Here is a 24,014-nt window from a genome sequence, read left to right as displayed (position 1 = left end):
CTAAACATGTTTAAAATCAACATATTCTCTCATTTTGTTTCCCATTGAATATCAAAATAAAACAGCAAATGCAGAAAATCATTTAATACACATTATTACATAAATTACAATAACTTGACGCTAACACTGGGGTGCCCTTTCACCCCAAGGCAGGTGACTTCGAAAGTGGCCCCGCACGGTGGGGGTTGTTCCTCACCCCGGTTCATACACGCTGACGTCACGTATAGCACGTCAAGATTTGGACCCCCAAAAGAAACTGATGTAGTTTGTAGCGCCGGAGTGGGGATCTTTTGGAGGAGTTTTCCCGCTCTAGGGTCTACTTTGATTACCTGAAATTAGGAGGTACAAATTTATTATTAAAATTGTAAAAAACCTATGTCTATTATATTAAAAAGCTGAAGAGTTTGTTTGTTTTGCACATGCTATTGGAACCACGGGGCCGATTTATTATTTTATTTGTTTATTCCATTAAGGATCACCAACATGACATACACTGATAACATAGATAACAATTATAGGCAACCACCACTAACAAACTTAACATTAAATCCAAGAATTTGAAATAATTTCACTGGTAGAAAATAAATTTATTGAGGAAGATTATAAGTTATCGCGCTTAGAACAATAGGGGCAGAGTAATGCTGGTAAAACCGCGGGGCACACCTAGTTAACTTATAAAATACTATTAGTGAATTGATATTTCTGTGTTCTATAATGTCTCTTGTATATTATTGACAATCAAAACCTTCTCCAAAAAAATTGGTTGTCTGTAAAGTCGGTTTACTGACGATAGTTGAACGTGACAAGTGACAACGTCCGATTGTGCTTCTTTGTCGTTCGTTCCGCGCTCTCGCTTGCACTTCAAGCCTTCCATGTAAGGCTTGAAGTGCGCCTCAGAGCGAGGTAACGCCGCATGAGTCATGTTTTTTCGTGCGTGCAGCCGGCTCTATCGAATTATAAGACGTTGTCACGTCAAAAATCTACAAAAATTATTTCCTCACCTGTTTGCCGTCGAAGTTAGCAATCCACAGGTTACCATCAACATCGATGGTCATACCGTCCACAATGCCTTTGAGTCCGTGGTCTTTGTACACGAACACTAGCCGGGGATTCGCTGCAAGATAATTATTGTTATAAATGTATTAAACAAAAAAAAAGACGGGTTGCACTGGGGGAGTGCCGGCAGAAGTGAAAACTTGATTATTAACGTTGAGCATGTTTGATGTTTGGAATTACTAGAGGACCGACGTCACGGATGTCAAACTGTGCGCAATAGTCTACTGTTGTATTTAAAATAAAAATAGTGTAAACGGTTTAAAAGTTTTAATCTCAATGTTATGTTGAAGTGCTTTTTTTAAATTTTCATATATTATGTTGGCAAAGTTGAGTGTTCAGTGGAAATACTAAAAAACATTAAAGTATAATTGTGTAACGGATCAACTGAATTAAAACTACCCCTCAACTAATTAATGTGGTACGTGTTTGAAAGAATCAAGTTAATATATAGCCCAAATTAATGCATCTGTAGTAAGGAAGGTCTGTAATTTTGATTTTCTGGAACCATAGCATTAATTATATTTGCGTATGAAAAAAGTAAATAAACACTGATCAGCTGGTTATAATCTAGGCTAGCTCCATCTGTTGGTACTGACCGGCTTCAAGACTATCGACATCTATCGATATTGTGCAGAACTACTTAAAAATAATTGATAATGCCTAAGTGTGGTGGATGCGGTAAATTCTTATCGCCGGCAGATGCCGCTAAATGTGATAAATGTAAAGGCGTCTATCACCGTGCCTGTGTGGGCTTATCTATTACGGGAATAACACCGACGTTATGGCAGTGTCCCGAATGTAAAAAAAATATTGCACGTGATAATTCATCCGACACCCCGGTGAGGCGACACGATCATGTGCAGAACACCTCTCCCTCGCCCAATAGCACAGCCGGTCGGGATGTTTCAGTGAACTTTTGTCTGGAACTAAAAAAAATCAAAGAGGAGATATTGCGCGAAGTTCGTTGTGAATTTAAGACGCTGCATGATGAGTTGGCGGAATTTAGGTCCAGCATGTTAGAGTACGGCTGTCGTATCGGTGCCCTGGAGGAACGCATGACCGTCCTAGAAAATATGCATATGCAGACGTCTCCCGAAAGCGCATCCCAGAGTTTTAATAATATTATTAATCAATTAAAAAGCGACATTAACGACAGAGATCAGGAACTATTGGCGAATGACATTGAGATTTCTAACTTGCCCGAGACCAGTGGAGAAAACCCAATACACACGACTATCTTAATTGCTTCAAAAATCGGAATCCAAATTGAACCGCACGATATCGTGTGCGCTGAGCGTATCGGAGCGCGGCCGGCAGAGGGCGCGGCGGCCGTGGCGCCCCGTCCGCGGCGGCTAGTCGTGCGGCTCGCGCGCCGCCAGCTGCGCGACGATCTGCTGAGGAGTGCACGCGTGCGCCGCGGCGCCACCACTGCCGACTTGGATATGACGGGCCCACCCAGGCGCTTCTATATTAACGAACGTCTCACTAAATTTAACCGCCAGTTGTTTCGGATGGCGCGCGAAGCGGGCACTAGTCGTGGTTGGCGTTATGTCTGGTCAAAGCGGGGTCGCATATTCGCTAGAAACAAACCCGACGATTCTGTATGCTTTATCCGTTGCGAAGAAGATATACAACGTATATTTGGCGCAGCATAATATAGAGTTGATCATTAAATCAATTATTAAAGTTTTTAGTGCAAATAATATAACTCATAGAATTTTACGTTTCATCTTTGTTTTTAACCGTTACTCTGTAATATTGGTATTGTATTCTTGTTATATTATCATATTATTCTTGTTATTGCTTATATACCTTCAGATTATTATTATCTTAATGGAAACAGTATTAATAATATGTGTACCCTGCAGTGCCTTGCCTACTATAAAATTACATTTTTATACATATATCTATATAAAACTTTACCATAATTGTTCATGCGATAATTCCTATAATGTTTGTTTGTGCCTTATATTGTGTTGCGCGGCTGTAGAAATGTTTATTTACTACTTAATAATATTGTCAGTCTATTTGCTTAAACATTTCATTTATTCATTGTTAATTGGTTTGTTTATTTATTACTTGTTACCACTTTTGAACTACTCATTTTATAAGGAATTAAAATATTTTTTGTTATTGTTATTAAAACATTATATTGTGGAGTATCTAAACGATCATCCTTTTTTATTTGTCTCAATGTACTTTTATTGTATTGTTATGTTTAATATTGTTGTGAATTGTGGTATTTTCCTACTATATTATATCATTGTTGAATTATTAATAACAGATAATATTATATTGTATAAACGTTTTGTATCGCATAAGTGCATTGGTATAGATTTTACATATTACACTTTTCGCCTCAAACTGAACCTTTATTTTTTAACACCTGTTTTTATTATTGTGGTGCAATTAATGATATTGAGAAGATACAATTTAAATGAATATTTATACATACTTTTATACATAATATATATTTCTATTGCCATGTTATCGTTTTATATACAACATTTAACTTTTTATTATATTTATTACCGTTTTTCATTATATTTATTTAATTTCATGTTATTATTATTATTATTTTTAGTGAGTAACATTAGCAATGGTGTTGAATAACCTTATAGTTGGATTGCATAATGTGGGTTCACTGGGCACATTTCATGATGACTTTATTGCGATGGTAGTGCGATATAATTTTGACATTTTCGCCATCAATGAAACGTGGTTACGGGCAGAAGATGACGGTCGCGCTCCTGTTGTTCCCGGATACCGACTGCGGCATGTCCCGCGGCCTGCGACGGTGCGCTCGGGCCGTGGTGGCGGGGTAGGTTTTTATGTCAGGTGTGGTTTAAAGGTTAAAACGATAACCATCCCAATTAATCCAAACTGTGAATCGGTTGAACAAATGTGGCTGAGGTTAGTGGTCAACGGTAAACATATTGCGGTGGGAACAGCCTATCGTCCGCCGTGGCTTAATCTGGATTTGTTTCTGGATACTTTGACTGACACAATAAGTGCACTTGATAAAGTTGATCATTGTGTATTGTTGGGGGATTTCAATGTAAATATGATAAATTGTAATGATTCTAAATCTTTAAAAATAAATGAATTTCTTTCTTCCTTGAGCCTTTCACAGCTTGTTTCTGCTCCTACCCACTTTACTGAAGGCAGTCAAACTCTAATCGATTTAGTTTGCACGGATTTGCAGGCTAGGAACGTTACAGTCGAACCATACAGATCTAGTCTTGGTCATTCTGTCGTTATGTGTGAGTTCAACATAAAAAGAAATAGATTAAAACCTTATGTAACTAAATTCCGTCCTCTTAAATGTATTTGTCGAGAAAGTTTAAATAAAGACCTGAGTAAAATAGATTGGAATAATTTCATGCATCTGGACTCAGTAAATGCAATGGTTGAGGCTTTCTCAAAGTGCATTATTGCGCTGTTTGATTTACATGCACCCATTAGGACAATCGTTTTCAAAGAGCCCTCACATCCCTGGATTACTGACACTATAAAAACCATGATGAAGTTACGCGATGCCGCTTTATCTAAATATCGGAAATCTAAGACAGATTCTAAAAAGGATTACTACCATCAATTGAAATCTCTCGTCGTGTCCTCTTTACATAATGAAAAAGTAGCTTATTTTCGTTTTAGTATAAATGATAAAATAAATGAACCTCAGGTGCTTTGGAAAAATATAAAATCTAATGTTTTACCTCGCAAACAACTAAATGAGCTCCCACCACATCTGTCCTGCCCCAATCAAATAAATCAGCATTTTTTACAAGTCCCAGGTAGTGCTATTGTAGATTCAACGTCCTTAATGTTCTTCGACTCCCATCTGCACAGCGAGGCGGTTTTTGAATTAACAACTGTTTCTGAAGACACTGTGTCAAAATATTTGCTGGGACTCACGTCGAACGCTGGGGGTTGTGATGGAATAAATTTGAATATGCTGCTGCTTACTCTGCCTCACACCTTGAAACCTATAACACAGATTATTAATGGCTCCATTTTGACGTCGACGTTTCCCGATTTGTGGAAAAAAGCATTGGTTCGGCCTCTGCCTAAGAATCGTAACCCTGTTTCATTCAAGGACTTGAGGCCGATAAGTGTTTTGCCGTGCATGTCGAAGGTATTGGAGCGGGTTGTTTGTAGGCAACTTACGGAGTTTATTGAGAACAATAACTTGCTTCCCGTATTTCAGTCTGGTTTTAGGAAATGCCATAGTACCACAACAACTCTGTTGGACGTAACGGACAATGTATTGGCCGCTCAGGATAAGGGTATGTGTACCATCCTTGTGCTGCTTGATTTTTCCCGAGCATTTGATTGTATAAGTATTCCTTTGCTTCTGTCGAAACTGCGTTACTATGGCTTTAGCCATAGCACAGTACACTGGTTTCACAGTTATTTATACAACCGTCAGCAGAGTGTCGAAATCAGATTGGATGATGGTAGCTCCGTATTTTCAGATTTTGGTCTTCTTGATAGAGGTGTTCCCCAAGGCTCTATTCTGGGCCCCATTCTATTTATTTTATACTCGGCCGATATAGTTAATTCAATAAAAAAGTGTAAGTTCCACATTTATGCCGATGATACTCAGGTTTATATTTCTTTCTTTCCGAATGATTTTGATAATGCTATAAAACACTTGAATGATGACCTTTCACGTATTGCAGATTGGGCTGACACAAATGCTTTGGTGTTAAATCCTGATAAGACAAAGTATATGTTATTCGGTGCAAAAAAGTATATCACATCTATGCCACCTTTTGATGTTAAAATCGTAGGTAAGACAATCCAGAGAGTTTACGAGGCGCGCAATCTAGGTCTTTATGTAGATAGCTCACTAAGATATGAGAAACATATCACTAACACAGTTAGTAATTGCTTTTTCCGTTTAAAAACTTTGTATAGAGTGCGTCCATACCTGTCGGAAGACCTTCGAGTGCGTTTGATAGAATCTTTGGTTCTATCTAAACTTAATTACGGTGATACTGTCTACGGTCCACGTCTCATGGCCAGAACCGAAAGGCTCGTACAAAGAGTACAGAATGCGTGTACGCGCTACTGTTACACAATTCCACCTCGCAGTCACGTCACGCCATTCTTAAATAATCATGGAATTCTCAAGCTAAAGGCAAGGCGCCAATTGCATCTGGCGTCTCTTATGTTTGGGATTATCAAGACGCGTACGCCCATTTACCTTTATGAAAAGTTAAACTGGACAACCAATAATCGGGATGTTGCGTGCAGAAGTTGCGCTCAGCCACTTATTATTCCTCAGCATAGATCGACTACTTTTAGAGGCAGCTTCCGCTATGCAGCATCAAAAATATGGAACGACTTGCCCCCACCGATTAGGTTATTGGTTAATATTAACACGTTCAAGAAACACCTTAAAAACTACTTGATCGATGAGCAGCGTAGGATAAGCTAGTGTCCAGTTTCTGTTTCTGTTTTCGTGTTCTGTTCTCTCACTGAATTTTATTATTATATTTGATGTGTTTGTAGCATGGGACAATTTTATTATTATATTTGATGTGTTTGTAGCTTTGGACAATGTTCTTTATTTTAGGCCTGCGTGTAATTTAATATGATATAATGTAATGTATATATGTACCTATATCTGTTTTATTGTATTATTTTATTATATTATTTTATAATTATATGTGATATTTATATATATGATTTTCATACACTCAAAATGCACCTACTTATTATAAACACTATTTTAATTATTATTATCATTGCGTCGTCTCACGTCCGTGAGTCGGATCTTAAAGGGATCTTGTTGAAAACCAGCGCCAGGCATAATATGCCTGGCACATGCTGAACTTGGTCCTTTTTGGCGATACGGGGGCACTTTCATATTACATTGATTTATTTTTTGTTTTATTTTATTATTGTTTTCCATTTCTTTTTTGTATGTTTTTGTTTTGCTTTTATTAATGTTTTGTGATGATTGTGTCTTACTGATTGCCGAATAAACGTATTTTCTTTCTTTCTTTCTTTCTTCTATATTTTGGAATGGTATCCGTCTTACGCTTTTTCGATCAGGTCACGTGTCCTGACGTGAGTTTAAGATTTTATACCCATTACAGAAAAAGTGCTCAACGCCGCTAAAGAAGTTTTCACTTCAAAAATGCAAAAAAAATATGTTTATGCAGGTTTGAATACCAAAAAAATCGAAAAAAGTGTAATTTTTTTTACAAATACTGTTAATAAAAGTAAAATTGCTCTGTCTGAGAACATAAAATATTAAATTATATTTTCGCAAGTGATTAATCTTTTATAATTACTATTTTTCTACATAATACCCGGATTTTTTTGTAGTTTTTTAACATTATCACACAACTCATCAATTCTGATTTTTACTTTATGAAAATACTAGCTTCCGCCCGCGGCTTCGCCCGCGTGGTGTTTTGATAAAAGGTAGCCTATGTTCTTTCTCAGGGTCTAAGATTGTCTGGTCACGGACGAATTCTACCTATACCCGTGGCCCTGTCGTTGATGCGGGTTGACGGAACACAGTGGGGTTTTGGTCGGTAGAAATCCGACATAACCCACGGCCCCTTCCCCGGAGGCCGTGAGTATCTATGCAAGATTTCCCCACTTACAAAAAAAGGGTCTAAAGATTGTCTGTGCCAAATTTCATCAAAATCTGGTGAGAGATTTAAGCGGGAAAGCGTAACAGACAGACAGAGTTACTTTCGCATTTATAATTTTAGTATGGATTAGTAGGGATAATAGTTTTACTTTTAAGTATAGATTAATCAAAAAAATTACTTACAAATGTCACCAGTCTCGATATCATAATCGTATCTCCTAACTGCATATTCAAAAGAGTCTGTATAATAAAAGGCCTTTTCCTTCACATCCCAGCAGAGGCCGTTAGATATATCGATATTGTCCACCACTCTGTGTGTCTGTCCGTCGGGGTCTACGCGATAGAGGGACCCCTTCTTTAGGTGGAACTTGCCCGGTTCGTACTCGTGACCCATTGTGCCTGTAATGTACAAAATATTTGAGTAATAAAAACAACTCAAAACTGTAATAGACATCAAAGTACAGTTAAATTTGTGAAGAATATGTAGTTATTAGAATATGTAGTTTAAAAAACTTAATAAACCGCATGAAAAAGGTAAACTCATGAAAATATCGTATGGTCACCGATTTTTGATGTACAAAGTTTGAATTAAATCTATCCGTTTAAAGGGGGTGAAAATCGAGTTTTAAGATGTCGATCATACAATCATACAAGTGAAGCTTAAAAAAGAAAGATACTGAATATCTGAAATTTTCGATAACGGCTCAAGTAAAAATATTTTTTTGAGTTTTTTCATGAGGTCAACAAACATTACCGAGCTCCAGAAAACAACAACCTACATAAACGAACATACAAAGCTACAAAAACACAACCCTCTCCATTATTTCACACCCCGAAAAAAATCTCCAAAAAAATCACAAAAAATACATATTTTTTCACCAACTTACCAACAAACAGCCTTCCCCTGGGATCAGCCTTAGCATCATTGATCCGATTGTCCGGAGTGTGTTTGTCCAGCTCTGTGATGGTCTTCAACCGTTTTGCTGTACCGTTTTCACCGTCCCATTGAATGACAACCACTTCGCGTTTTAACCCCACCACGAATTGGTCCTTTTTACCCTCTACGGGGATTATGAAGCCAGGCATCGCGTCTGGAAAGAGAAATAATAAATTTTATACAACAAAAAATAAATCGTACTACTTTTAATATTGATAACACAAAAAGAAATCTATTTTGTTTAGAGGAATTGATAGTTTTGGCGATAGGTTCCGAATTGTGATGATCCTTTGCGGTCACCAAAAGTGTCAAAACTATTAAAGTAATCGAATAAGGTATGCCTGCGTGGATATGAACGTGGTATGAACAAATATTAATAACATGTTACTTCAATACGAAAATTTTGCATTTTCACAATAAATTATACTTAATTCTTCAAACTACATTTGATAATTTGATTTTTTCCTTTGTTGAAATGAAACTTCTTTAGACGCGTTGAGAGTAAAATTTCAAGGTCGCTTCATGGCAATACCGTCACGTCATAGAGTCAGGCGACGATTTTGGTATCTTAGAATCTTGCTAAAGAAGTTTCACTTCTGACACACACGCTCTTTTTTGTCTTATATGTTAAAGAAAAAGGCTCTTCCTTCAAAAACTTAGTATAACCACTCACCCAGCTTAGATTTCGTGTGTCTCCCAGTACTGGGCACATACTTGTGCACGGTCTGGTCGAAGATGCTGACGAAGTATAGCGCCTGGTCCTCCTTCGACCAGTGCGGTCCCTCGCCGAGCCATACGGGCTCTGTCACGGGTGTCACTTTTATCGACATCTGGAAAAGAAATAGAGAATTTTGTACTTATAGAGAAAGATACATATGAAATACTAGCTTTCCGCCTGCGGCTTCGCCCGCGTTTTCAAAGAAAAACCCGCATAGTTCCCGTTCCCGTGGGATTTCCGGGATAAAACCTAGCCTATGTTACTCGTGGATAATGTAGCTTTCGAATGGTGAAAGAATTTTTAAAATCGGTCCAGTAGTTTATGAGCCTATTCATTACAATCAAACAAACAAACAAACAAAGTTTTCCTCTTTATAATATTAGTGTAGACATATGTTTTTGTATTCTCTTATTTATTTTGTATTTTTTTATATTATTTGTACTTTCTTTGTATGTAGGTGCGTAGTAGGTGTAATAGGGAGGTCGCGGAAGAATTCCAACCAATACCCGCGGCCCCATCATTAAAGCGGCTCGACGGAACACAGTGGGGTTTTAGTCGGTAAGAATCCGACATAACCCATGGCTCCTTCCCCGGGGGCCGTGGGTATCTATGCAAGATTTCCCCACTTAAAGAAAAATGTAATAGGGAATTATTTTTAGTTTTTCTTGTAGATGATTGGAGTATCGTATATACGTATATTATATTTAGGGGTAATCTCTAGATTTATTGAACTGATTTTTTTTAATTCCTTAATTCCAGATCTTGTGTGAACATCCATTATTTTTTTACATTTCAAGATTTATGACACTTTTATTACGCGTAAGAGGAATTGTAGAGATATACTTAAATTACTAGGTACATAGTTCATAGTTATACTACACAAAATTATATAATAGATTTGAATGAATACACTCCATAGTCAATGGCTTACAAATCGTAAATCTACTATGTAATGTTTGAGTACCTAAGGTCATCTGCTCGCAAATTAGTTGCGAGATAAAAAACAATAGCAGGCATATTGTATTATTTGTATTGTTCACCTGTAGAACGTGTTGCATAGAATTTTAGATGATCTATGAAAATAAATAACGATTTTTTTTTTATTTTTTTTTTTAAATCGTAATGACTAATAACCTCGAGTTTTCATTGAATTATTAAATTCAATTCCTATACGGATTTTTCTCAAGGTAAATTAATTTATAAACAGTGTATTGTATTAACAAAAATAGTTTTAATGAATTTAGATATAAATATCTAATGAATTATTAACTTTGAGGAAAATGATGAGATCGGAATGTGATGAAGTATTTGATAAAAAATAAATTACTTTGAGCTAGAGGTAACAAACTAACAAGTTCATTTTGGTAGAGATGTAATTATAATTGCGTTTTAAATTCGTTACAAATCTGCCTTGTTTTATATGCACTAAGCACCACAGCCTTAAATAACGTAAAATTCTCTTAAGACGAAATACAATCATGCTTGTGCACCTTTTGGGCTACGCCCTGGGTGGAGCATAAGAGCGCGCGGGACGCTTCACAAAAATCCCCTCGCCACGCCACACAACTGAATAGATGACGGAAACATACGGAACTAACGGAGGTTCAATGAACTTTACTTATATTCATAATATTCGCGCGGTTAAAGCTGAGTAAAGCGATCCGGCAACGTCTTTTCGTTGCCGGGCCCATCGAAGTAGAAAAATCGACCTTTGTTCCTTTGCACGAAGGTCGATTTTTAATTGGTACAAATCTGGTTACAAAAAATGAGCTTTTGACTAAATTATTTTATGATGTAATTATTTGTTATTGTTAGAATTGTCGCTACCTACGTTACTAGCTTATTTGCAAATCTTTGTAAACCAATTTTATAGGTTTTCGACATGGGGACTTTACGTACAATCTTTATATATAAAAATGAATCGCAAAATGTGTTGGTAAGCGCATAACTCGAGAACGGCTGAACCGATTTCGATAATTCTTTTTTTTATTATATTCCTTCAAGTACGAGGATGGTTCTTATGTAGAGAAAACGTAAACATGTACCACGGGCGAAGCCAGGGCGGACCGCTAGTATGATAATAAAAATACATAATAGAATAATGCTATTTACGTTTGTTTTTTTTTTTACATTATTATCGGTTTTAAAAGATTTAAAAAAGGGGTTTTTGTTTTTATATCATATTTATTGAAAAAAAAAAACAATAATAGACAAAAAAATATTATTTACAATTTTGATTATTTTTGAATAAATATATCCGACATTTTGATATACTTAACATCAGATATTTTCGAATGCTGGTTTTGTTACCATTTTATTGTTCCAATGTTTATCTTCTTGATACGACTTCTACTCCTTGTTCCGTAAATAAATATGTCTCTTGCCCGTTACTTTGAGCTATCCTTGTACATTGAGGTGCTGAAACAACCATAATAAGTTATAATAGGAGAACAATTAATTGATAATACCTCTTATAATACCACGATTATTATAAAGATACTGTCATCAAAACTAGAAAAAATTGCACAGCTGTGTACGTTCCTTTGTCGCTTTATTATCCTAGCCCGTAATAAACTCGATTGTCGGCGTCTTACATAGCAAACTTTCTGAGAAAATCGTTCTTTTGTTTGCAAAATTTTACGGTTGACCGCAATTATTCTAACAATTAGTAAAAAATTTCGCAGCTGTCACGATTACACCCTGTATATATTTCCATGGTTAAAAGCAATGTCTTATAGCACAGATAAAGGAAAAATTGCTAAAACATACATTTTAGAGTTACAACATAATAAAAAGTAGGTTTGTTCGGAGCCCTCGGTGCGCGACTCCGACTCGCACTTGGCCGGATTTTTTTTTGCCCCACCCTGTGCCCATGGCTAGCTACGCCCATGCAGCTGTGTCCGTTCGTTTATCGCTCTATTGTCCTATCTCGTAAAAAAGTCGGCATCATAGTTACATAACTACAAATTTTTCAAATATTTTTTATATAAAATTTATAAGTCATTATGCTTATGCATAATATGCAAATAGTATTCATACAAACAAATTAAAAAATTACTCATACATACTTTCATTCGAATTGATATATGTATAAATAAATATCCTTTATCTAATCCTTGTCTTGGGATTGCTCACATGTGTATAGAATTGTTAGTAGATCAGCAATAAGCCTAAAATAGCATGATATCTAATAAGTAAAAAAATTACAATTACCGGTGCAGTGAAAGACCTCAGACAATAGTTATAATACCATAAAAAAAACAAAAAGTTATACGCAATAGGGTTGAAATAAAAATTGTTTCCGATCTCACTGGTAATTACCTACCCGTCAGTGATAACTTACACTAGTCTGAAATATTCCACTATCTTCAATCTTATGACTTATAAATAAATAACATAAAAATAAACTTACACAATAAAAGTACTATGTGAAACTGTCTGAAGATCCACATCAGTTTCTGGTAATCATGGTTGGTCTAAAAGACCAACGTGTCTTTATTGCATCCTGGCTTGCAAGCTGCACATCGGATTTTTCGTGGTCGCGCTTTGCTATTAGAAATAAACATACGTATACACAAATCAGTAGTATATTTATTGGAAAATGAAATCTCAAAAAAACCACTAAAACATTACCTATTTATACCAATAATAAAATTATAAATAAAAATAAAGACAGAGTGCATAAAATTATAAAATCTTGATTTGTGCGTTGCTAAATTCAGACTTTGTAAACATATATGTACTAATACAAGAATCATAAATAGGTAATGAAATCTCAAAATATGACTAAAATAATATTACTTATTACAAATAAAAATAACTATCAGATTTTCATTTATGCGTTTCTCAATTTAGACTTGTAAACATATACCTAGTAATCAAAATATTTGAAGTTGAAATCTTTAGACTTGTAGCGACCGAAGGACATAATAAATATAAATAAGCATGATAAACATTAAACTTACCTATTTAGATTCAATAACTGTAGTTTCCTCATCTGCCTTCGCAACATTTTCTTCCTTATGTTCTCACCATCAATGTTTTGGCCACCAAAATTCACCATGTTTATGAAAAACTTTAGTAACACTAACACTAAATCACGTATGCGAGTAGACAACGGCACCGCGCGAAAAAGTTGTACAGGACTGCTCTCTAAGACGCGTTGGCGTCGACTAACAGGAGGCGGAACGGCGGAAGCGACCGGCCTGCGCGCAATTTTTTGCTCATAGTTTATAAATATATTTTTTTTAAATTACTGATGTATTAATTGAAAAATCTAATCCCGTACGTCCCTCAAGAATTGAATGGAAGTGGATGTGGATAAAATTTCATTGATATTACTTTACTATTGTCCAAATGAAATTGATTCTCCGTTTAATTTTTGGCCAACATCACAACGTTTTTCTATCGAGGCAAATTTTGTCAATCGTGTTTCGGTTCCCAAACGTCACTAAACAAACTCTTCAATTAAATAAATCGATAAATAAAAAAAATCAAATTCAAAGTTTTTGAAGAAAAAAATTAATTCTCCGTTCGCTCGAAACGTATGTTTTGGGTCTCATTTCGCCTTAAGCTTCTTTGAATTTAACTTGATCGTAGTTTAGAACCGGAAAAAATAAAGGTAAAAATATAAATATGGGTCGATCAACTTTTAATGGTCCGACGGTACACGCATCATGTCCCTGAACGATAATTAATAAACATGAAATCATAAAGAGTTAAATTGGTTTTAATTATATTCTTTTTAATATTTTCTAACATTATTGTAAACAAAATTTTAATTGTTTTATTAATTTGTGCGTAGTTTCATGGTTGTCCAGGGACTAAATGCAATTTTCCAGTACTATCACATTTGTCCCCAAGCTACAATGCATTAACAAACTTCGCATCACGAACACATACTATCACGACCATAAATACCAAATACACTTCTTGTTTCAGTTAATGATTATTGACATAAAAACATACAAATAATTTTTTTTTTATTGGATTTAATACGATTTTCAGGCATTTTACTTTTGTCCCCATAAATCATCTACATGGCACAGGTCTCACAGACAACCGTAATTTAGTTATGAAAACAAAACACAGATGGCGCGGTAGATTCCTAAACAACAAGCTAAACACAATAATTAACTGTCGGGCTCAAACGCCATTTTGATTTGTATAAAATCACGGCAACAGTCGTCCGAGCAACGTTGGTGAGTGTGGGGTGGCTTTATTGTCAGTCCGTCAGACAACTGTGATTAAAACATAAGTACTTGATGCATTGTTATCAATTATACTACACGAGATGCGCTTTCATCTATAATTTAGTGTGAGCTGAGATTAATATATAAAATAACAATAGTATTTGCTTGGCGGGTCAAAATTTTAAAAATGTCCCGCGGACAACCAGTCACTTGGCCAACCAAAGTGGTTGTACCATGGACAATTTGGTTGTCCCTGGGACAATAATTATATAAAACTTATACTTTAACAGTTAAATAGTTCATGTTTTGTTTATTACTCGGCTGTTTCGGGAACACATTTTTATTACGCAATTTTATGTCTAGTTTAATTGTAATTTTAACATTTCAAAAATCAAGACGACTAAGATGTCCCCATATGAAAATCACATTATACTTCATTCATTCAGTTATATCGAGAATCAGTTCATTTTAATTAAGTAAAATCAATAATACGATACGAAACAAGCTCGCCTTAATAGTTTTTTTGTAAAAAATATCACTATTTCCGCTTTACTGAAACTTTTTTATATATGAAACATTGTTTGGTTGTTCAAAAGACATCATTCGTTTCAATTTTAATAAAAATATTTCGTATTTTGGGTGTAAATAGAACAAATATCAAAATATTATTTATTATTTAATATTAGAAGAATTTATTTTAATTCTGAAGGGAATTTAACATTTAAAAAAGTACTATTGTGTAAGTTGTCCAAAGGACATTATTTCCCGTGAATAGATCGGTTCGTGAAGTTAAATCCACAAATGTATGTAATCAACATCACTGCTGCCTATATAATCTTAATCTACGAAGAATTATCTTCTAAATGAAATAGTAAAATGCTGAAAATTAAGTTAAAAAAAAAAATACGAGAAAATTATGATCGGGACCTTTAAAAATTGATTGACCCATATATATATGTAAAAAAATAAACAAACTTAGTTTAGTTTAACAAAATATTATAACTCTATTCCCTATTATATTTTATAGAACCATAGAATACAATCAAAATAAAATATGTACCACGGACGCAACGGTAAAACGAAAGACGCAGGTTCCAATTTAAATAACTGTATTTTTTAACAAACGTAAAGTTAACCACGTAACTATTTCATTCTAAAAAATTTTTAGACACACATTTTATTTTATTTTCAAAATAAAATATAAATACCAAAGGCCTACTAGCAATATCATCAAAGAAATTAACCCGGACATAAGGTAAAGCAACTTTTTAAACTTTTAAAATGACATACCTCATCTGCGTAACTTGTAACTTCACTTATGAACTTAACCTGCGTGTGCGCACGTCCTACATTCGCCAACTAACGGCCACCACTAGTCGGATATTTATAAACATTGATGACGTCACTAGTGATGGGAAACCATAGTTACGTTGTTTTTATCTTATTAAGGTCTAGCGTGATTTCCGAAGACTACATTTTCATGTTAGTGTGAGTCAGTCAAGTTGTGATTTTTTAGTATTTTAAAGCATGTTATCTTTATGTCAGTAAGAATGATATAATCTGATTTATGAAGCTGTTAAATACCATAAGTCGCGACTGTTGTTCAACCTACATATTTAAGCCGAGGACAATATAACGCTACTCTACAATCCAAATCTGTAAAGACAGTTTAAAGTTAAGCTACAGTAAATAAACTCAAAAACATGAAACTATAGATAGACATTGAAATCAATGGAGGAGGAAAAGGAGAGGATATTCAACCAGTCAAATATGGGTAACTGGGTCACCTGACGTCAATTTGCGGAAACATGGCTACTCTATCGATTAATATTAACCACTTTGGCTTCAATTCATAAAATACGCACATCTACACATTCATAACACATATTAGCAAGATATTTCCTTATTTTTTCAAATCAATTTGATTTAAACGCGGAACTTTTGATAGAACGTTTATCCAGTACCATTCTTGCGATGAGATTTTATTCTGTTTTATTTCACGAACCTCGATTCATTCCTCCGACAAATCTGTAGTTATACGAAAAGCGGATTAGTGGTAAGGCTCTTAATTGCCTACCGTAATATATAGAGAAGGACATTAGTTGCCTTTGCCTGTGAATAATTAAATGAAATTAAGGCCCGTATTAATAAACCGTATCTCAGAATTGAGTATGCTCTTACGTAAAACTTGTGCTGTCACTTGGGGTTGCGTTACCAGCTGTGAACAACACTCGGCTCTTATTTGCGCCCTTGTGACGTAACCGCTATCACGATCGGCTCCCAAACAACGACGTTTATGTTCCCGCTATTGCGAGCGATGAAAATATAAACATTGTCATCTTCTCATAGTTTTCGGACAATTGTCTTTTAGTATTTTTTCTTTAAAATTTTTTGTCAATATGATTTTCCTATAAAGGTACGTCATAATTTACTCGAAGCAGGATAATTGAGTGTCTACGTGACGACGCACTAGACACCATAAGTTAATAGGATTATACCGGGAAAATATATTAAATCTGTTGAATAAGTTTTCCAAGAATGTGGGCCAGTAAGCCTCGCATCTTCTTGTTACCTCATCGTGATTAGCCATAAAGATTGAGGTAATAAAACAATTATTATTATATAATAAATTGATTATGGTATTCGCTAAAGCGCAAATGGTTATTTAAAAGTTTTCTATCATAATATATTATTCGGGAGTTGTTAATATGTTGGTTACCACAACTGAATTTTATTAGGGAAAATGTTGAGCCTCTCGCTAAAAGAAAAGTACCACGGTAAATTAGATAAATTTCGTGTCACAACTCACAATGTTTGTCCTCAATGGACTCCTAAACCACTTAACCGATTATAATAAAATTCGCACACCATGTGCAGTTCGATCCAACATGAGAGATAGGATAGTTTGGACAAGTATACAAGTGTACATATATTATAAGGGTGTGCTTTTCACTATGGAAATACAGAAATCTAAAAACGGCTTAGGTATCCCGGCCTATACATATTATATGTAGTTTAAATAAATGACGTTGTACTCTAGGCTGGCAAAGTACTGTGTTACTAGTGTTTTTGGATGATAGTCACCACTTTACAAGGTGGTCATGCTCCTTCACTACTATCTCTAGCTAACTATAACTGAAACGGACCATAGAAACGATCTAAAGCAATGGCCATAGCGACAGCATGGTCATTCCCTTAATCTATTTCAGATGCGATGACTAATATTGGAAATATCTTCATGTCAATCAGCTTTATCTTTGATTCCATATCTAATATCTACTTTACAATCAATATCTTGAAATAGGTAGCGATTTTGACATAATATGACAAGAGTTAGCAAAGTTATTTAACAACTAACAAAAAAACTTTTTTTGTAGTTAAATTACGTTAACTATATTAACAAAATATTAGCTGAGGAATTTATGTAATTTTTCAAATTTTTAACAAAATAAAAAAAGGAAACCAACAAATTAAGAATTTTATGTGATTATTGCAGTTTTTTGTTTTTAGATGTCGATCTATGTTTGGATATCATCGTTTTCAATCTGATGACAGGAACCCCAATGCTTTAACTTTATCGTGATTTTTGAGACCATTTCCCTTATCTTACCTCGTGTTTATGTAAGCGATATTGATTATTGATTAACATTATTATGAAATATTGAATAATAACCCCACATAGAGTGACATTTTTACTATGGTTTATTGGGGCATATTTTCGCACACTTTTCACCCCTCGATTTCTTTATGGACAGAGAAAATCGGTGTATCCTCATCGTTTGATTAGGATTTTGCGATGTGCTATAATTGATGGTAATGGTAACAATAGAAAGTTATAAAATGTATTTAAATTGTCTAATAGAAGTTAGTCGAAATCAAATTTTACTTTTCCTCTACAGAAAAATTAAATTCTTACACTATAAATGTCTATGAAACCATAAACATGTAGACCATAAACGAGGTAATTTTATCTGATAAACGTTTACTACAATTTAGATAATAGAAATTACTTACTTGCTAATTAGCGCGAATTCACGCCTTGATACCAACACACCATTTATTAGATCGATAAAGGTATCATACATACATAGTATATAGGTAACCCATGAAATTTAAATATATATCACATAGTATTTAGGTAACCCATGAAATAGTCAGAGTTACCGAAAAACGTCCTGACATCGTCATTCTATTGCACAAATTATTTATTACGATTAGGATTTTAAAAAACTACCTAAGGCTTCTCATATGAAATGTGATACAATGGTGATGAGGCATGAGCAGGCAAATGATACAGATACTCGATAAGGGGATAAAGGACTTCGATATTTTCCAGCACTAAACATCACTAGATAAATTTAAAAAAATAAATAAAAAGAAATGAAATAATCTGGTTTTCAATTCATCCTTGATTATCCGATATCTAATCCAGGTAAATATTCCTTGCTATCTATTTAGCTGGATCGGTTACAGTATACTAATTGTAAATATATATACTATACCAATTTAAAAAAGTTGATTGAAAGTTTGTACTCTATTAAAAGCTGCTTTCTAATAACATGTACGTACAGCAACACATATTTCATATTTACTTTGTTGCTAGTGTTAAATTTTCCAAAGGGTTCTTACATGAAAAAATATTAATGAACAATTAGACTGAAATTAACACCTTCCGTGTAAACATATTACGTATGTGACATTTGCCATTCGACTTGCTGAAGAAACCTCAGAAAAGAACTGGTAAAATGATGAACTGATGATATGCTGATGACCAGAAGGACAAAAATGTTTTGGGCGATATATGTATAAGTACTATATATTTTTTACAGATTCACAAAAAAACGCTAGACACTTGTGGAAAATTGACATAGACCTCTTTAAAATAGATTTAGGCACGCCATTGAAATCGACCGTGACTTTCATACATTTTTGCTCGAAGCATTTTTGTTATTGTTTTTTCAATAGAATTCGTTAAAGCCAAAACAAAAACATATTACTTACATCTTGTTTGGGTTAAGAAAGATGGTTGTTTTCTCTTGTTTTTCATCTTATGCACACAATATAGGTATTTGAAAAATATAAATATTTAAACGGATTTAAACGAGAATGGTTCTCGGTGTTAATTATAAATTCACCCACGTTTTGACAACTGCACCGTTAGGTACAAACAAAAAAAAATTACATAAAATGGTAAAAATACATCAATTTGTATCTACGATTTTTAAAAAATAACCGCCAAGGAACACGCCTACATTCCACCAATTCATATATTATTCTCACAACGATAAAACATAACAAACATACCGTACATAAATAGTTGACGGTCAACTATTTGATAACACGACTTTCTATCGGGATCATCGCACTTTATCCACGCAGTAGTAACTGCCGCTAAAGCTCATGTTCTACTATGCCTGTCTTGTTTAAATATGTGGCCTTGAATTTTTTCTATGTATTTAGTACCGAAATAAGCGGACAATTGTTAAAACATATGTTTAGAATTTTGCTTTTAAATATACATTATATTTCTTATTTAACAATAGACAAATACAAAATACATATATTGCAACTTCGTTTTTGTTTGATTAATTAAACATTTAAATGAATATAAATCATAAATATTCTCTTAGAAAGTGTGCTTATAATAATTATTTGAACATTATTATGTACATAGTTGATGGTGTTTTAAGTTTAGAAACAATATAAAACAATAATGTAAGATTATGTTGATCTCATCACACTTTATTATCTGTGCCACCTTAGATTTTCGCGCCAATTTATACTAAACTGAACAATCTTCAATTTTTTATCTAATCAATAGGTATAGATATTTTAAGATATCATTTTTCATATATTTTAAGATGAAGAAGAGAAAGAAGAAAATGAATAAGTTTTCATTCATTTTTCATGAATAAGTATAATTTCATTTAAAAATTACAAAAACTGTATTAATATTAAGCTATATTTCAATGTTGGTTCTACTTATTTAAATACGACTCCATAAAAAATATATATTTATTGGCATTCCATGAAAAAAACATCCTTTTTTAAACTATTTTATCTACACACTTTACCTAATCTTAAAATGGAGTATAAACATAGAGTTAAGCAGTATTTAAGTGAATCCAGTATCCTAATTAATAACAACAATATATTTACCTTTGTTAACAATCTCGTCAACACAAGCGGTAACAACGACTGGCACCTACGGTTGTGTGTGAACTGCGTTATCTTTTCGTTATATACCGACTTGTATCTAATCATTGAGATATTAGGATAGGGCTGGCACTTGGAAGTTTTTGTGTGCAAATAGGGTTGCTTCTTGTCCGTTTTGGGTAATGTATGGCAGATGGTATTTGTGACGGTAATGAAAGAAATGTTGAATTAGATGTTTAGTATAGCATTCAAATGAGATTTTTTTTAAAGAAAAGAAAAAAAATTATAACCAGTTATAAGAAATAAAGGTGGATAATCAAATATTTATCTCCTTTACGGGAGAACAGGGTTGCCATTTAATATGTAGTTTTTTATAGCATTCTAATGTTTTTTTTTTAGTTTTGTTAGAGTAAGTTTTGTTTCCTTATGTCAAGGCAACCGAACTGGTGGTTCGCCTGGTGGCAAAACATGGCCATTGCTTATGAACGTTTGCAGAAGTAGGGTGTCTGCAAGTGTAACTTTTAAGGAATAAGGGATAAATACATTGTCCTAGATTTTTATGACGTTAAAAAAAAGCCTATCACATGATTATTATTTGTAAATTAAGTAATTTTTCCTTTTCCTACCACATTCAGTATTCGATACATCACGTCTTGGATAATTTCAACCGAAATCTATACATGTATGTATACAAAACAAAAACAAATAAAACTAAACCATAATTATGCTGAACTTTGGACAGATTAAAAATCTCTAGCATATTTTTCATCCTAATTTCGTTAGCGGTAAAACATTTTTGAAGTGAAATTTCTTTAGGCGTGCTGAGAGTAAAATTTCAAGGTCGCGTCATGGCAATACCATCACGTCATGGAGTAAGGCAACGATTTTTGTTTTATTTTAATCACGTGTGCTCTGCACACATGCTCTTTCTTTTATTTTCAGTAGCCCATTTTGAGTGCATCTTCGACCATTTCGAGATTACAAAGGAATTTTACTCGACCCTTTATCGAGAACATTTCCGTTAATGGCAGTGAACATAATGAGGTAAATGATTGTTTTTGTTTTGATTTATTGGAATATTTGGGGCTCATTTGTGTTCTGAATTATTGAGAGTTTGTTTATTGTACTCTTGCTACTCTTAAAATGCAGTTTTCCTGTAGTAGGAAGCATAAAATATTAACTTGCAGTAAAAGTAAGCTTTTAAACTTTAGTTAGATACTGTAGGTGAACTATTCAACTGAATACTTTTTATGTTTCTGCCTATTTGGTACATCAATAGAGAGGCAATGCAATTCTCAAAAAATGACTGAAGTTATAACGTCCTATTAAAGGTCCTAATTAGTACTAGGTTTAGTTCAGTCTTTTGTGCCAAAAGTGTTACCATAGTATAAAGAGAACTTGTAGAGTTCTCTGAATAAGTGTTACTTTAAGGCAGTTTAAGGTTCTAACTTTAAGTACGATTCCAATTGTAACTTAGGTACATACTACATATATTTTATAACATTCTATCTCACCGATGCAGTTAAGTGCAGAGTTTATTGCAACAATTTATCTAGACAATGTAACTTACACATGATGTTAAGATAAATCCGAAGATAACAGGACCACGGGATAAATCGAGATAAAATATGTTTATCTAGACATTTCTATACAAATTGACGATTGTGAGATTATAGTTTATAATACGAGTTAGATTAAACTATTTGTTTTATTTTATTGTATTAAATTGTTTTGCCTAGATGGGATTACGTGAGTATTATAAGTTATAACAGTTAAAATTAAAGATATTGAAGGAACTATGTTTCTGAATCGCGCAATTGAAATGTTTTACTGTCTAGTTTTTTTAACTCCCAACTAATTTACCACAAAATATTATTTACTCCAAGACGTTGTAGCTCAAATTACTTAATTTTTTTTTACGTTCACATACATAAATGATTTTTGTATTTTTCGATTTGTATTGCTGCATAATTAATGAATGGAAACCTATATTATAAATTAATAATATTATAAATTTTTGGAAACCTAACCTAACGTAATAGACTACAGGCCCATGTTGAAAAAGTTATGGGTCATTTGAACCACCAGGTGATCGTTCTAGATAGGTTAGGTTTAAGTTATAGACTACAAGCCCATGCCTGTAGTCTAGTCGGCAGACGCCGGAACGACCTAAATATAGGTGTATTTTAAAAAACGATATCACAAATCAAAATTGACAAACGGGGACAAATTAAGTAAATAAAAAACTTATTTTTGGAACGTTATTTTTGGAATTGTCTTACATAATCTTATCACAGACAAGCTAATCGTCCAGGAGATATTGCAGTAGGCAAATAAAGATGAACAGATGATATTATAATAAGTGCATATTGCAGTATATAAATATAATCAATATTTAATGGCTATCATGGCCTATTAGCCGTTATTTAAGCGATCAATTTGGCCCAAACGCAATTAATTACGTGTTCGAACATCTGATGTTGACAGGAAAATATTATATGAAATTGTTAGTTTAAAATCACACTTCAAGCAAAAATTTTAATTATTTTAATTAAATTGGAACTAAGGAACGTTTCTGAACTGAAACTTCTTTAAGCGCGTTGAGATTTAAATTTCAAAGTCGCGACATGGCAATACCGTCACGTCACATAACTCAACGATTTCGATGTATTTGAATCTTGACAAAGAATTTTCACTTCTGACACGTATACTCGGCTTAAAATATTTCTTTATAAAAGTAAGATAAACTTACCAGAGCTGTATTGGCGAACTTCTTACATCGTCATCTTTTTTTCTTATATAATATTTTGAAGCTTGTTAGTTTCTAGGTCTAGGTATTTCCATTAATTCAATACCTTTACCATAAATACATAGAGTGATCGTATTTCTGAAAATAGAATGAAAATTAATAACACAATAATTTTCCCAAAAATCGATTATAAAGCGGGAATTAGCATTGTATTGCTATAAAAATTTAACAGTCAATATTAGTTGAGACTAAGGCATTTGTTTCAATAAGATTAAAAATTACCTAAGTCTTCTGCCAAAACATCATCATACATAAGCATCCATTTAATGTGTTACTGATATCTCCTGTAACGCGTCCTAAACTCTCCTTGAATTTGATATTTTTTTTAGTTTTATGGCATTGAAATGCTTTATAAATATAAATGTATAAAGAATAGATTTAAGATGAAAAACTCGATCACGAGGCAGGATTCGAACCCGCATCCTTTCACGTCAATCCGGGGCGGATGCCTGACCAACTCAGCCACCCTCTCTAAATAATCCTTGTTAAAAATTCGAAAAAAAAAACTATTGTCTACTTATTATACAGGA

The 24,014-nt window shown here is 33.8% G+C and overlaps 2 protein-coding genes and 1 long non-coding RNA gene across 6 annotated transcripts in view; 1 reads left to right on the top strand and 2 right to left on the bottom strand.

Moving 5' to 3' along the window:
- Window positions 1-69: 69 nt before the first annotated feature.
- The window catches only part of LOC149482604 (regucalcin-like), a 28,023-nt gene continuing 4,078 nt past the window's right edge, over window positions 70-24,014 (bottom strand). Inside the window, exons 1-6 of one of the 4 annotated variants that reach the window (XM_089703413.1) lie at window positions 23,428-23,562; window positions 9,283-9,439; window positions 8,560-8,763; window positions 7,856-8,071; window positions 1,002-1,114; window positions 70-329 (exon numbers count right to left, since the gene is read on the bottom strand). In XM_089703413.1, coding sequence (XP_089559539.1) covers window positions 105-329; window positions 1,002-1,114; window positions 7,856-8,071; window positions 8,560-8,763; window positions 9,283-9,439 — 915 coding nt within the window. In that variant the 5' untranslated portion in view covers window positions 23,428-23,562 and the 3' untranslated portion in view covers window positions 70-104. Of the gene's footprint in view, window positions 330-1,001; window positions 1,115-7,855; window positions 8,072-8,559; window positions 8,764-9,282; window positions 9,440-15,809; window positions 15,939-20,678; window positions 20,777-23,427; window positions 23,563-24,014 lie in introns of those variants that run through there. The other 3 variants (XM_089703411.1, XM_089703412.1, XR_016316605.1) reach the window with 3 other exon arrangements.
- Window positions 1,263-3,290, top strand: LOC149482606 (uncharacterized). The gene has a single exon (XM_089703389.1). It carries the CDS (start codon window positions 1,713-1,715, stop codon window positions 2,709-2,711), a length of 999 nt encoding a protein of 332 aa, XP_089559515.1. The 5' UTR covers window positions 1,263-1,712; the 3' UTR covers window positions 2,712-3,290.
- Window positions 11,490-13,694, bottom strand: LOC149482605 (uncharacterized). The gene is made up of 3 exons (XR_016316612.1): window positions 13,293-13,694; window positions 12,740-12,876; window positions 11,490-11,745 (listed from the first exon to the last, which is right to left on the bottom strand). It is a non-coding gene; the product is annotated as an uncharacterized LOC149482605 (long non-coding RNA).

The sequence above is a fragment of the Colias philodice genome, chromosome 14 (assembly GCF_061535455.1).
Source record: "Colias philodice isolate Cphi_HAF_F1 chromosome 14, ilColPhil1 Martin Lab GWU primary, whole genome shotgun sequence".
In the NCBI taxonomy this organism is placed as follows: Eukaryota; Metazoa; Arthropoda; class Insecta; order Lepidoptera; family Pieridae; genus Colias; species Colias philodice.
The sequence above is the reverse complement of the archived record's forward strand: the minus strand, read 5'-3'. Positions and strand labels throughout refer to the sequence as shown.